This window comes from Oryctolagus cuniculus, chromosome 4 (genome assembly GCF_051225735.1).
Source record: "Oryctolagus cuniculus isolate XC-2025 breed Fujian yellow rabbit chromosome 4, ASM5122573v1, whole genome shotgun sequence".
In the NCBI taxonomy this organism is placed as follows: Eukaryota; Metazoa; Chordata; class Mammalia; order Lagomorpha; family Leporidae; genus Oryctolagus; species Oryctolagus cuniculus.
Genome location: NC_142870.1, coordinates 67840153 through 67856155, shown reverse-complemented (window position 1 = coordinate 67856155; position 16003 = coordinate 67840153). Strand labels below are relative to the sequence as shown.

Below are 16003 nucleotides of genomic sequence, written 5' to 3'. Positions count from 1 at the left end.
CATACCATGCAAAAGGACAGGGCAGGGCTACACCTGTTCCACACGTACTGATCCCTATCTACTCCCTGTTACCTAGTCCGCTGAAAATTGGACACATCTATGAATAATACCTCAGTGGTTTTTAGCATTCCTTTTCAATAAAAATCCTTTGTGTATGTAAAATATATTGGAAACACCAATTTGTCAAACACATTAAAACACAGTTATTCTGATTAAAGGGAGAGGAAGAGCTCAAAAGTCTGTCCCACCCAAACCCTTCTCGTTGACCTCTTCCTGGTTCTTCAGTGACCCCTGGGGCACATCAGCAGAAGAGGAGGGAGAGCACAAGCATCAGACTGTGTGGGTTCCAATTCCAGCTCCACCAAGTCCAGGCTGAAGGCTCCTAGATCAGCCACTTACATGACATTTTAGTTTATCCCCATATACAACTGGGACAATAATCAGCTACCTCCATTCCATAGTGCTGCTGGCCTTTAAATCAATCAGACAATCCACATAAAGGGCTGAGCTCAGGGTCAATCACACTGATGTGACTCAACAAATGTTTGTTGCTGTTATTCCTAGAACCCAGAGTCTACATTCTATCTTATTTCTAAATCAGAGATGAGCTTCAGGAGCCTACCACCAGGTTGTGGTAGTCAGAAAATACCATGATGCTCTTTGGCTTCCAGAATGTACAACTGAAAATGTCCACTAAATAAGATAGAAAATGCTATTTAATTATGATGCCTCCCTAACAAGCAGATGTCATGGGTTTATCATTTAGCATTTGTTCTTAAAGGTCTTTGCAGGCTGACCAATAGGATGATCAGAAGACTCACGGAAAGCGAAGCCCGTGGCTCTGCACAGGTCCTACCTTTGGGGTGGTGCATCTCCCCATTGTAGCACTGCTGAAATGTGGGGAGATGGAAGGTGTGGTTTTCTTTCGAGGCAAAGTGTCACTCAGATAGAGGCCTTCTTTATGCTGTTTTTTCCTTTCTTCCAGACTTCTAAAGTGCTTTAAATGCAAATGTAAAGCAAAATAGCAAAACTTGACTAACTGCAACCGATCACTGAAGAAATGAAGAATTATGCATTTATAAAGAAGCTTTGGAAATTTTAACACAATTAAGTGAAGATATATTCAACTTATCCTTGTGTTCACTAACAGATTCGTGTTAGCAGGAAATAATTTATTATTGAACCTAGAAAAGCTTGAAAAAAAAAAATCCACCATTCACTTCTGTAGTGCCTGCTGCCTTGAGACCTCAGAACAACTTAAGATTTTTATGACGGTCACCACGTGGATGGTGGAGCAGGCAGTGGACAAAGCGAGTGTACAGTGTGCCTCTGGTCTGTCTGGGCAGTTCTGTGTGTTGGCACAGATCCCAGTGTGAGGTGGACAAGACAAGGGAGAAGGAAGAAGACAAAGAGAAAGCATAAACAGGAAGTTTCTTGAAAGTAGTACTACCATTTCGGTCACATAAACACATTCCGAATCCACACGATGCTTCCACAGATGGTATCCTTTTAGGTAACTCATTTAAAGAAGAGCTTGGCCAAGGGGCTTCTGCAGTAATTTCTCACATCTAAATACCCTCAGATTTCTAAAGCAAGATTTTTGCTAACTTAAAACCTATCCAAATTTTTCTTGGCCTCCCCCCCAAAAATGTCTTCAATGGTAAAAGTACAATGGTGTAACAGTAAAATTCATAAACCTAATGAGAGTTTTCAGATCTTATTCTTTCAATACTAGGTTCAGATTTTTGAAATACATAAAAGTAATATAATTTTGAATTAACATTTATAACAGTGTTCAAACATGCCAATTATGAAAAAATATGCACCTTAACTTTACAGTTATCTATTTATGCTAGCTAATGGATATTAGGAGCTTACTACATGCCAGGTGTGATGCTCTGTACATATTATCTCATTTAATTCTTGCAGTAATTCCATGGGGTAAGTACTATTCCTACCCTTTATTTTACAAACAAATTATCAGGAGTGCAGAGAGAGTAAATAAACATTCCAAAGGTCATACAGCTGGAAACTGGGGGAGCTAGAATTCATAGCCAAATAGTCCACGCTCTGATAATGACCTTTGATGTTTGCCTGCTAAAGGTTCATTTTAGTTAGAAAAATGGCATTAGAACACTTTCACTCCCACTATGACCAAATGTCACAAATTCAGAAATCTAAGCCTTCCAAATATTCCAATATGGTAGTTTATTAAAATGGGAAAGAACTCCCATTGAAAATGCAGTCTAATTGATATTTGGCAGAATATCAGGTTTAAGAACTGATGATTTTGCTACTAGAGATTTTTTTTTTAATCCTGAATGAAGTTGTTAAAGAGATAAAACATCAAAATTGAAGGTATTTAGTTCTTTAGGTCTCCATGTTCATCCTCTGTGTACAGCACTTACACAATTCTCTTTTATATGACCTCAGGTGGCAATAACCCAACAGTGCTGAGGAGTCACAGTCCCTCAACCAACTGTGTACAGACAGCGAAGCTCCCTTGTAAGGCCTGGCATAACAAACCAGCGCTCGCCGACTTCAAGGATGTTTTGATCAGGATTCTTTGGGATCTTTGGGATCTTAGGGATCTTCTTTGGGATTCTTAGGGATCTTAAATCCTGTAGGAATTTGCTGAAAGGGAATCTTGAAACAATTTGTTTAATATCCCAGCTTTACTACATACTGAGTATTCTAAAAGAAGGGCAACATTCAGGATAACGAATTATTCATTCAAAAATCTGATCAGTAGGCCGGCGCCGCGGCTCACTAGGCTAATCCTCCGCCTAGCGGCGCCGGCACACCGGGTTCTAGTCCCGGTCGGGGCGCCGGATTCTGTCCTGGTTGCCCCTCTTCCAGGCCAGCTCTCTGCTGTGGCCAGGGAGTGCAGTGGAGGATGGCCCAAGTACTTGGGCCCTGCACCCCATGGGAAACCAGGATGAGTACCTGGCTCCTGCCATCGGATCAGCGCGGCGGCCATTGGAGGGTGAACCAACGGCAAAGGAAGACCTTTCTCTCTGTCTTTCTCTCTCACTGTCCACTCTGCCTGTCAAAAAAAAAAAAAAAAAAAAAAAAAAAAAATCTGATCAGTAAAAACTGCTGTCCTAGGGACCAAATGTGCTACTGTGGTGTGACCTTGGACAAGCTCTTTAGCTACACTGAATCTCGGTTCCCTAAACTTCAGGAACGACACAATTTTCATTTCACAGGATTATTAGAACAACCCAAATATCTCTAAAATGCTTAGTAAATTTTCACAGATGGCAAGGGAATGATGTCTATTATTGTAGTTTCTATAAAGTATGATAAAAAGATTTTGTGTTGACATGGCAGTTTTTTTATGCTGAGGGATTTATGAAAATTCTTATTGGTATTTTGAGCAATGCCTGAGATACACTGCAACATGCTGGCTGAATGAGAACTGAAGCATGAGGATGTGGCCCTCAAACGTATGAGAAGCCAGGAAAGGGTAATCAAGGCCTCTCAAAACTTTATAATCAACTCACATCTTTCAATAAACTAAATGTCCTTAAGAAGGAAAAAACAAACAATCAAGAAAGGAATATGAAACTTGCCTTTTAAAAAAACACCTTTGGAAAAGTTGAAGAAAATATTCCACATAAGTACCCTCATGGTCAAGGTAAGATTCCCAAATTCTATACACCAGTTACTAGTTACCTGTTGCTCCTGGGGCTGCTGCCTCCTGTGTTTCTTAGCTGGCAGAGGAGGAGGTGTGTCATTTAAAGGGAAAGGTTCGATAGATGGAGCCATGACTTCAGGCCATGAGTCTGATGGAGGTTGAGTGACAGGATGAGCAGAAAGGGTGGAAGGAAACACAAATCCAGAGCAGACAGGAGAGCTTTGCTTTGTAGGAGAAAGAAAAAGTATATGTGTCTACATGAAATGAAAAGATATGCAAAGGAATGAAACTGATAAATTGATAATCTCATTATTCTGCTTTGTCATATTTTAATCAAGAATCACAAATGATGGCCTCTATCTTTCAATTTAGTACTTGTTAAAAATCTCACTCTGTAAGAAATGTGGCTCACTAGAAGACTTTTTAATTTACTATTATTGGCCCCACTCCTGAAAGGCATAACACTTTTAAAAATTTTTTTTTTTTTTTTTTTGTGAAACAAAATAAAAAACAAAATTAAACTAGGAAGATGCTTCAAACCAAGAAAACTAGGCCAGGCTACCTACAGGGCTAAAGAGATGGATCAGCTTATTCCTTTGAACTTCCTTCTCCGGTCCTCCTCTCTGTACCATCTATGTCATAGTGTCTAGCATTTTAATGGGTAGAGCAGGATCCCCAAACTGGGATGATATATAAACAGCATCACTTTGTTCCTTTGGCTAACCAGACACGTATTTGTCAACACACCCTCATGTTGTGCGTTTCCAGCGATCCGTGGGTTAATGTTTGACATGAGGAGAAGCAGTGAATGAAGGAAACGTCATGCCAACACACCTCTTTACTCCGTGGCTGGCTCGCCAGCACAGCCGTGGCAGGCTCAGTGGCAACAGCATCAGCATCAGCATCAGCAGGGAACTGAGTGGAAGGGGACAGAGTCGTGGAATTGCCACATGGCTCATTAATTTCATTTACAGTGATATAGCCCTAAAAGGAGGAATTCAGAAGTTAAACAAAAGAGGCAAAAGCTGAGGCATGCGAGAGTATTAATGTTCCCAGTTCAATGGAGTTAGCTGACAGCAGCACAGCCAGGTATCTGGGTGATATCAAATGTTTCATTAAATGAGTAATCAGCAATTAAAATGGATTTATGGTGCTTGATCTTGAAAAATGGCATCTAATCCATTCAACAGAATTTTTCTGGTGAAATCAATATGACAACAAATAACCCAACACCTTCGATTTCCAAATATTCAGAGGTATCAGCATTCATTCTGTGGATGGAATGAAACTGTCACTATATACACACTGAAAAAAAAAATCACACACCAAACAGTCTGATAACAAACAAATGCAATCACTCCCTACTACAAGAGCCTTTTCCACAAACCTTTATTAGTTTTTCTCCCCTTCTTTTGTTTCCTGATGAATTCAAATGTTGAGTAAAAATGGCCTGAGGACTACCAGGTTTTATACTAAGAGACATTTATTAAAATGTTTTAAAATAGAATCTAATTTGGGGATATTTCAACCCAACGAGAACAAAAAGGACACTCCCCTCTCATTCTGATGAGCCTTCCCTGGCAAAATAAATGTGTTCAGGAGCACAGACATGTGCACACACACACACACACACACACACTTGTGAACAAACTGCCCCTCATATAGAGCCCTAAGGTGCAGTTACAACTGCTGTGTGTCTGAATTCAAGGCCGCTTCCCCAGTCTCCCACTCTGCCTTTAGGACAGAATTTCTGGTTACTTTTGAAGTCAGTAATTCTGGTTTTGCTTCAGCTTAGAGAAAATAACCATGAATCAAAACTCCTGAATTATTATTTGTGGAAAAGGCACTTGTAAATTTTCACAGAAAGTATTTATACAGAGCAATCATGATTTTCAACACACCAATAAATCAGCATTAAAAAAAGAACAAAGGGCATAAACATCTCTCTTTTTAAAATAAAATTGAGTTAAATTGGACATTTTGGTACTTCTGTTACCCCATCAGTCCTTTAGAAAAATGACTCCAGGAAAGGCATGCTATTATTATGCTGATGTGCTGATGCAGCAAAAATACCAGGCTGGAAATCAAGGTTCCTACTGATAAGTTACTGATGATTATAACACAATGGAGAAAGTTAGAATTGACTGTTTATAAATTGGATGTATCAACGTCTTGCACTTTAGAAAAAGGATAGTACACAAAGTTTTATAATGTTAAACTAGGCTGAGAAATATCATTTTACCTACAATAATGAATCAGAAAGAAAATGGGCAACTCTGAGTTATTCTCCTGCTCAGTTTGATGGTAAAATGTTTCAAAGCCAGGATTTGATTCCTCATATGAGTTACTGAGCACACAACTTAATTAATTATTTTTTAAAAGTCTATACCATTTGTGACTCATGGGAGCTCTTTCAAGAGTTAGGTAATAAATTCAAGAGTTAGGGAATAAGGCTGGTGCCGCGGCTCACTAGGCTAATCCTCCGCCTTGCGGCGCCAGCACACCGGGTTCTAGTCCTGGTCAGGGTGCCGGATTCTGTCCCGGTTGCCCCTCTTCCAGGCCAGCTCTCTGCTGTGGCCAGGGAGTGCAGTGGAGGATGGCCCAAGTGCTTGGGCCCTGCACCCCATGGAAGACCAGGGTAAGTACCTGGCTCCTGCCATCGGATCAGCGCGGTGCGCTGGCCACAATGGCCATTGGAGGGTGAAGCAACGGCAGAAAGGAAGACCTTTCTCTCTGACTCTCTCTCTCACTGTCCACTCTGCCTGTCAAAAAAAAAAAAAAAAAAGAGTTAGGTAATAAATTTACAACTCCTCAAGAAAACAAAAAAGAAAAGAATGAAAGAGCAGAAAGGTAAGAAGAAAAAAACCCACATAGATCATCTACTTGACAGGTGAAGGGAAACACATCTATCTACTCAACGAGCACAAGAATTACAGATATTAAAATTGTAAAAAAAAAAAAAAAAAAAGTGGCTTTGATACCAAGAAATCTGCAGGAAAGGAAACCCCTAAAAGAAAAAGGACAGATTTTATTTTTCTGTTGGGAGTTGAAGAGACCTCAGAAGCCATGTAATTCAGTTCGATGCCACCAGCCCTTCAAACTCAGCGTGTCCAGAATCTTAAACCTATTCTTGCTTGGTAAAAGGCATTCGCACCATCCATCTTGGTATCTACAGCGGATAATGGCATCACTCCTGACACCTCTCTGATTTTCTTTAACTACACATCCAACCTATCAGCAAGAAGCATCAACTCTACTTCCAAAATATATCCAAATCCAGGTGGATCCTCTCCCTCTCTCTCTCTCGCTACTATTGCTCTATTCAAGTCAACAGCGCCTCTAATCTTTACTACTACAAATACGTCCATACTAGCTTCCCTGCGTATCTTCTTATTCTTTATAACCCAGTTTTGACCACGATGCCCAAAGTGATCTTTCACAAACAAATGTCAAACAATGTCACCTCCCTTATTAAAACCCCTGGACTTCCCACCAAAATAACGTAGACCAGATTTCTTCAACAGGTGTTCACAAAATCTGCCCCCACCCACATTGTTGACTTTATCATATGCCACTCCACTCCACTCAATCACCTTCTGTTTCTTGAACCTCCTACTGCCATTTCCATGTTCAGAATAATAAGGAGAAGTTATAAAACTGAACGGTCTAATAAAGCCTTTGTAGAAATATTTTCACAAAATGTTTCAAGAGTACACATTTAGTCATGCCAATACCATAATGAGTATTTTACTTCATGTATTTACACAAAAATATTTTTATGTAGAAATTCCCATCTCTGTTATCTTTTTATAAGCAATGTATAAGCAAAAGAGATTTTTATGTTTATGTAAATTTTTATGCAGAAGCAAGTTTTCTTCTTAGTTTTTTAGAAAAAAAATTAAATGTAAAGAAACATACTGTCTTTCCAAATCAGAGATGTAGTTTTCCAAATCAGAACCAAAATAATCAACCAGTGTAACTCGTTATACAAAGAGGACATCTGAAAAAGAGTGGTGATGGGAACTAGGGAAAGATGATGTTAGGGATCAAGACTACACACAATTCAATTGAAGAGAAAAATATTTCTACATGAGGAGAAAATAGTAGATAGAGAAAAGAAGTAGACTATTTTCTCCAACATTTGGGGGAATTTTCATGTAAAACTCAAGAGAAAAGGAGTAAAGGAAAAGACAGGGAGTGGGAAAAGACACTGCAGGAAGAAAAGAGAATTTAAGATTCATTTGGGATTGGATACTAAATTTTTTTTTGAAATTCCAAGTTAACCCACAATATCACTGCCAAGCAAATTTTCTACATATATATGTGCATACACACACACACGAAGCACACACACACAAAACACAATATGTGTATCTACATCACACACAAAGGCAATCCCTGAAATTCTCCAAGTATAAATCACCACAGGCATGAAAATCTTCAAAGTATGGATTGCTTACACAGTCATTTGAAGTAGCACCTTTATAATTCCATTAATCATGGAAGGCGAGATGAGTTGACGTGTAAAACAGTAACTTACCTCTTTTAGAGTACTAGGGTTAACAGGGAACCCTTTCCCCCCAGACAGGCTGGAGTATTTCTTTTCCAAATTACAAAGATTCTCCTTTTCCTGAAGGAACATAACATTTATTAAGCTTGGCGTCAACTGAGAAGCAGTGACTTTGCATTAGAGACAAACATCTGAATCCTACCCACTTCTCACACAGTTCCAATTGCAAGCTGAACACCTCACCATCTGCTGATAGCTGCTGCAATGCACGAGCTGTTTTCAAACACACTTAGTTAAATAACCTTTCATTCAAGACAAATTTTATAGAGTGACAATGCTTTTTAAAAAGCTGCTCTAGATGAAAACAAGAATGAAAACAGAAGCCCCCAGTGATCCTCTCAGCTCTTATAATCTGCAGATTTTCTAAAGTCAATGATTTTATCCTTGCAAGTAACCTGTAATCATGTGCCCTCCACTGATGTATTACCACAGTTTAGGTATGTATTTTCTTCTGGAAACTTCATGTTAAAGGACCTTTAGGAAAAATATTTATGGGTCACAGTGTTCTTTTTTTTTTTCTTAAGATTTATGTATTTATTTGAAAGGCAGAGTTAGAAAGAGAGAGAATGAATACATTTTCCAATTGCTGGTTTACTCCCCAGTGGCCACAACCAGCCGATCTGAAGCCAGAGCCAGGAGTTTCTTCCAGGTCTCCCAAGTGGGCACAGGAGCCAAAGATGGGCCATCTTCAGCAGCTTTTCCCAGGCGCATTAGCAGGGAGCTGGATCAGAAGTGGATCAGCTAGGACTCAAATCTGTGCCCATATGAGATGCTGGTGTTGCAGGAAGTGGTTTTACCTGCTATGCCCCAGGGTCACATTATTTTAATTTACTGTGATATAATTCACATCCAGTGAAATGTGCAGATTTTTTTTTGGACAGGCAGAGTTAGACAGTGAGAGAGAGACAGAGAGAAAGGTCTTCTTTCTGTTGGTTCACTTGGTTCACCCCTCAAATGGCCGCCACAGCCCGCGCTACGCCGATCCAAAGCCAGGAGCCAGGTGCTTTCTCCTGGTCTCCCATGCGGGTGCAGGGCCCAAGCACTTGGGCCATCCTCCACTGCCCTCCTGGGCCACAGCAGAGAGCTGGACTGGAAGAGGGGCGATCGGGACAGAATCCGGCACCCTGACCGGGACTAGAACCCGGTGTGCTGGTGCCACAGGCAGAGGATTAGCCAACTGAGCCGTGGCGGCAGCCAAATGTTCAGATCTTAAGTAGATAATTTCTTTCACTCTATATGTTACCTGCATCAGTAGCTCACTTTTTTTTTTTTATTATTGAGCAGTGCTGTATTATATAAATGTACTTGAGAATTTGTTCATCCATGCTCCTGTTAGTGGCTACTTAGGTTGTTTCTAGTGTTTTGGTTATTATGAAAAGGGCTACTTTAAACAATACAAATTATTTATGAAGACACAATTTCATTTCTGTTATGTAAATATCTAGGAGTGGGGTTACTGAATCATAGGGTAGGTGTATGCTTTTACTTAAAGATTTTATTTATTTATTTAAAAGGCAGATTGAGAGAGAGAGAGAGAGAGAGAGAATCTTCCATCCATTGATTAATGCCCCAAATGTGGCAACTGCCTGGGCTGGCCCAGGGTGAAGCCAGGAGCCAGGAACTCCATTCAGGTCTCCCAGTGGATGGCAGGCACCCAGATACTAGGGTCATAATCTTCTCCTTTCCCAGGCACGTCAGCAGGGAGCTGGATCGAAAGTGGAGCAGCTGGGATTCAGACTGGGACTCTGATATGGAATGCCAGCAGTGCAGGCAGAGGCTTAACCCACTGAGCCACAGTGCCAGCCCCTGGGTTTGTTCCGACACAATAAAATAAACTTCTGAATTCTCTGAAGAAGTTATACATTTTACACCAACATCAGCAATCATGAAAGTGCCAGCTGCTTCATATCCTTTCAAACATTTTGAAATTTTTGCTTATTAGTCATTTTAATTGCTATGAGGTAGAATCATTTCATCATTTTAATTTTTTCCTTGAAGACTAATAATGAACATTTCTCTATGTGACTCTTTGCCTTTCATATATCTTCTTTTATGAAGTGTCTTTGTATGACTTTCACATGGGCTTTAAATTTTTTATTGATGTTTATCTATTATTGATGTATTATTGAGCTGCAGGAGTTATTAGTATATTTTGGTTTTTTTATTAGCATATTTTGGATAAAAGTCCTTTGTCACTTCCTTTAAAAATCATTGTTTGCTCAAGGCCAAAAAAAGCATTCTTACACTCAAATGTTCTTCTGGAAGCTTTCTCATTTTAACTTTTCTGCTCAGGTCTATGATCTGTCTTGAATTAACATATGTTAATACATATAAACATATGTTTATACATATATTATATATATATATATATATATATATATATATATATATAGTGAGGATGTTGAGGCTTAATCTTTCTGTTTACCCAGTTGATCCTACACCATTTGTTGAAGACTTTCTTTTCTCTGCTGAACCATCTTGCAGCCTTTGTCAAAAATCAATAGACAGCATATGTGTACATGTCTATTTCTGGACTCTCTGTTCAGTTCCATTGATCAAAATGTTTATTTGTATGCCAGCACCACACTCTCCTAAATACTATAGCTTTACAATAAACCTCGAAATCAGATCATACAGATCCTCCAACTTTGTTCTCTTTGTTCAAGTTGCTTTGGCTATTCTAAGCCTTTTGCATTTTCATGTTCTACTGGCCCCATTACTTGTGGTAGTTATGTTCTATAATGCTGCCACAAACACTTAGTGAATGTTGAATTACTGTTTCCATGGGAAACACAGGGTTCTGTCCCTGTGAGCCTCTGACCACAGCACTTCTGCCAACTAATAAACAATTTTGCTTTATGAGTGTTCCATTTGCAGACATAAATTTAATAAACATTATTGATTTATTAACATTGAACCGACAGTCAACAGCACTATGACTCATGGTTGAATGAGGCTTATTGAACACATGGATTTTCTCCACAAGGTATCACAGCTTTCTTGCACTTAGGAACACTAGGCAGCTAATTTAAATAGCAAATCACCAACAAAAAGCACATAAATGTGAAAGCACAGCATGAAAAAATCACAAAAGGGACATCTGTTTGCAGAACAAGATTTGAGACATCAAGGCAGGGTGTTGTCTTGTTCACCATAAGCAGAGAATATGCATGTTTGATGACTAAGTTTTCACAGTTCTGAGCATGTCTGTGAACGGTCACAGAACACCACGGCTAGAGATTTGGGGTTACAAATAAGTTTTAATTCTAATTGGGCAAATTGAGAAATATGGAATTCATAAATAATTAGGATCAACTATGAAATTCAGCATTAACTTTGCAGTTTCTTTAAAAAAACTCAGAATTTTGGGGGAGATTGAAATGTATCTGTAGGACAATTTGGTAAAATAAAAATCTTAATATTTATAGAAAGCAATTTTTACAATAAAAATCATATTTTCAAATATTTTTCATGAAGGAAACATTATATCTCTGATTATACTCACCCATTTAAAAAAACCTATTATTAAGAGATTTTTTTTTTGCTGAATTTTAAAGGTTATTTAAATACTACATATTACATGATCTAATTTAAGATATGCCTTTGAATATTGTGTGCAAAGGGTAAAATGGTGGAGAAGCTAACAGAATCACAGCAGGGAGTAGGAAGGCTACCAGGGATCTGTACCGGCTACAAAGGTACCTCAAGTGGACTCCTAATTCCATGTGAATGATTTGGCATGGTTGAAAATCCCCATCAAAACCCATGTTGAAATAGGATCATGAGGAATTAAAAGGTGGAACAAAGTGAAATCTTTAAAAGGTGATTAGGTGACAAGGGAAGAGCTTTTACAAATGTATTAATCCATTCATAGGTTAATGGGTTTTCTTATAAGTGAGTCTGTTGGGGCCGGCACTGTGGCATAGCGGGTAAGGCCGCTGCCTGTAGTGCATCCCATACGGGCACTGGTTTGAGACCTGGATGCTCCACTTCTGATCCAGTTCTCTGCTATGGCCTGGGAAAGCAGTAGAAGATGACCCAAGTCCTTGGGCCCCTGCACCTGCATGGGAGACCCAGAAGAAGCTCCTGGCTCCTGATCGGCACAGCTCTGGCCATTGTGGCTGTTTGGGGAGTGAACCAGAGGATGGAAGACCTCTCTCTCTCTTTGCCTCTCCTCTCTCTGTGTCACTCTTTCAAATAAATAAATAAATAAATCTTAAAAAAAAAAAAAGTAAGTCTGTTACAAAAGCCAGTTTGGTCTTGTCTCTTGGATACATCCCTCTTGCCATGTGACGTCCTGTGCCACATCAGGCTCTGTGGAGAAGGCCTTTAGCAGCTGCAGCCCCCTGACCTTGGAGCTGCCAACTATTAGCTGAATAAACCTTCATTCTTTATAAATTACCCAGTCTGTGGTCTGCAGTTATAGCTACAGACTAAGAAAGATCTAGTTCCTCTCTCTTCTTAACCTTAAACTAGCTAAGAAGGGAATGCTCACTTCTTCTGGGTGAGGACACGATACAGTTTCGTTTTTTAATCCTTAATTCTGGATCTGGTCTTTGTCTTGCCCCCCACTCTTGGTCCATCAGATATTTTCATGATGCCAAGATCATATTTCTAGGCAGTGGCCTGTATTCAGCTTAGATCTGAGATAAGCTCCATCATTTTTAACATTTGGTGTCATATCCCTGAAGATACACTAGGGAACACGTCAGAAAGTAGAATACAGGTTGTTTTTTATTTATTTATTTATTTTTTTTTACTATCTTTGGACAAAGGAACCTCTTACATATAATCACATTAAGTGCTGGGAGAGATGAGGCTACAGACAATCTTGCCATCCCTCTCACCACATAGAGTCACCCAGCCAAGTAAGTTAAACTAACTCCAGTGTGGCATTTGCCATGAAGACCCACACACATATAACACCAGAGCACCTAATACAAAACGTTTGATCGCAGTAAAAACACCATCTTTGCTGATCCTACCCTAAATCCATGTTGTATGTTAGCTAATGAAAAAAATTCAATTTTTAAAGGGGGAAATAGGAAAATTTCCACAGTTCCAATTTTCACAATATAAATGAAGCATGAAGAAAAAACATCCATGCTTATTTTCCCAGTTGTAATTATTCACCAAAAAAGCTAATTAATGTGAAAGATTAGATTTAAAAAAATATGCAAGAATATTCTTTTCATCCTAAAGGTATTCACTACTAAAAGCAGGAGGCAATTTTCTGACAAGTTGGCACTCGTGTTTTATTGCAACCAGCGCTGAAAAGGAAGTACTTATACTTACTCTTTGTAGCATCATTATTAAATTATTCTTTTCTTTCACAAAATGATCTTGTTCTCTCTGAGCCTGCTGGACAATGTGATTGGCTTGCTTTTTCAATGCAGAAATTTTTTCCTGGAGGAAAAAAGGTGATCAGAGAAAAACACACATTAGACCTTCAAAGGTTTGCTAGTCTGTCCCGGAAAAGGGAGAAAAGGTTTTCATAACTGGAGTAACAGGAACCACATTTCACTGATGGTGGAGGGTAATTTTTACCCAGAGACTATGAAGCATTGTCTTTGACCTGCTGAGCTCAAAACTTTACTTAAAGCCAATACAGTTCAAGTGATTTGAAATCTATTTCGAAGAAGCCAGCAGTCAACAGGAAATTTTGTTTTAGACTATCAGTGCATTTTTGACATCATCTTGGGAGATATCTCCTGGTAAAAACAACAATGGAATTTCTTATTTAAATGGAGAGTTCAAGGAGTCTCTTCCCTTTTGTCTTCCCTTGTTTCAATTTCATCAGTTTAGTACAGAGCCCTGGGGCGTGATTCTAAATTCTAGAACAAGAGCTGAGTTCTAGTCTAGGTGCAAGGAGTTGGGTGGAGTTGGTAGTATTCCACTGGGCTGTTTCTAATTGTAAAAAGCTTTGAGAACTACTGAACAATGAAAGTAGAGAAAACTCCCAAATAGACTGTTCACAGAATTGTTCTGCACCTTGCTATTATAACTGCAAAACGAAGTCATTTAAAACAAGTATCTGCATTCCTCTTTTTTTTTTTTTTTGACAGGCAGAGTGGATAGTGAGTGAGAGAGACAGAGAGAAAGGTCTTCCTTTTTGCTGTTGGTTCACCCTCCAATGGCCGCCGCGGCCGGCACACTGCGGCCGGCACACTGCGCTGATCCGATGGCAGGAGCCAGGTACTTATCCTGGTCTCCCATGGGGTGCAGGGCCCAAGCACTTGGGCCATCCTCCACTGCACTCCCTGGCCATAGCAGAGAGCTGGCCTGGAAGAGGGGCAACTGGGACAGAATCCGGCGCCCCAACCGGGACTAGAACCCGGTGTGCCGTTGCCGCAAGGCGGAGGATTAGGCTATTGAGCCGCGACGCCGGCCTGCATTCCTCATTTTTCTATACCTTGGTTTTCACATACATGAAAAAAGTCAGATATATTTTGATGTTTCATATTGAATGTCACTGGCAAAAGTACCTTCCTAGTAACAATGTTCCGTTGATATTCAGCCACTTCACGGAGGAGCTGTTGGGTCAAGTTCTCCTTTTCCTCATCCAGTCGGCTCTCATGTTCCAGCTGCTGGAATTCCAGGTCTTCAAAGTGTTTGCTTTCAACATCCAGTAGGTCTGCATCCTTTGGAGAAAAGGGAAGGAAACAAGACACACCAGGATGGCTGCAGCCTTCCTAACACGTAGAAAGAATTTTCAAAAGCAGTCAGTCCGAGGTATCATTCTAATGTAACTCTGACCAGGGTTAGAACAAATCAATCTTACCAAAGATGTGTCATAGTCTTTATTTGAAATGAGACTTTATAATAGAGATTAAAGATTCAAAAGTTCGCATACATGCAAACTGGGGATCTCTAAGAGGGATACATGTGCCCCACATATCACTCAATACAATCAACTTGAGAGTGAAGAATAAATATTAGACCTTCCTTATAATTATTTTCAGCTTCTTTTTTAAAATTTTAATAAACTTTAATGGTAATAAATTATATAATAATATATTTATTAAAATATACTCCCAGTATACACACAAGTAAAGTGGCATATGTATGTCATTTTCAAATATATATTATTTTAGTATGCATGAAATATATATTTATAATATTCTTTTATATATAGGGCATGTATGCTCAAATAACTTTAGTGACGAGATCATCAAAAACATTTGGACATCCATTCTGAGTGATAATGATGTGTCAATATGAGTTCAGTAATTTTAACAGATGTGCCACTCTGGTGAAGATGTTGATAAAGGAGGAGGGAGGCACGTGTGGGGACAGAGAATATATGGGAAATGTCTGTATCTTCTGCTCCATTTTGCTGTGAACCTAAAAGCACTCATTATAAGACACTAAGTCTATTAAACCAAGTTTGGAGCTTGAAGTTCTTAAATCTGGATTCTATGAACCTCTTAAAAATTTATAAAGCTTTTTTCTGAAAAGAACAGAAATAAAATCTTTCATTAGGTACAAAGGGTGACTTAGAAGAATCAACTTGAGCACATTTAAGGAAAATCAGAAATCTTGAAAATTAGATGGTCTAAAATAAGTATTCTGCACATGAGACATTTGGTGTTAGGAAGATACTCATGCATCTGTGTTATTGTAGGGATTGGTGCATGTGTTTAAATTATTCTCCACTATATATATATTTTTTGAACAGGCAGAGTGGACAGTGAGAGAGAAAGATACAGAGATAAAGATCTTCCTTTTTGCCGTTGGTTCACCCTCCAATGGCCGCCGCGGCCGGCTTTTCCTGGTTTCCCATGGGGTGCAGG

At 39.3% G+C, this 16003-nt stretch overlaps 1 protein-coding gene across 50 annotated transcripts in view; it reads right to left on the bottom strand.

Moving 5' to 3' along the window:
- PHLDB2 (pleckstrin homology like domain family B member 2) overlaps window positions 1–16003 on the bottom strand; it is a 237411-nt gene that overhangs the window by 22604 nt on the left and 198804 nt on the right. For 13 of the 50 annotated variants that reach the window (XM_089330781.1, XM_089330783.1, XM_089330785.1 and 10 more), the window contains 3 exons: window positions 14696–14851; window positions 13506–13616; window positions 8181–8270 (listed from right to left, as the gene is read on the bottom strand). In XM_089330781.1, the coding sequence (XP_089186907.1) occupies window positions 8181–8270; window positions 13506–13616; window positions 14696–14851 (357 nt within the window). Of the gene's footprint in view, window positions 1–856; window positions 998–3678; window positions 3865–4474; window positions 4625–8180; window positions 8271–13505; window positions 13617–14695; window positions 14852–16003 lie in introns of all 50 variants that reach the window. The other 37 variants (XM_089330755.1, XM_017347099.4, XM_089330756.1 and 34 more) reach the window with 5 other exon arrangements.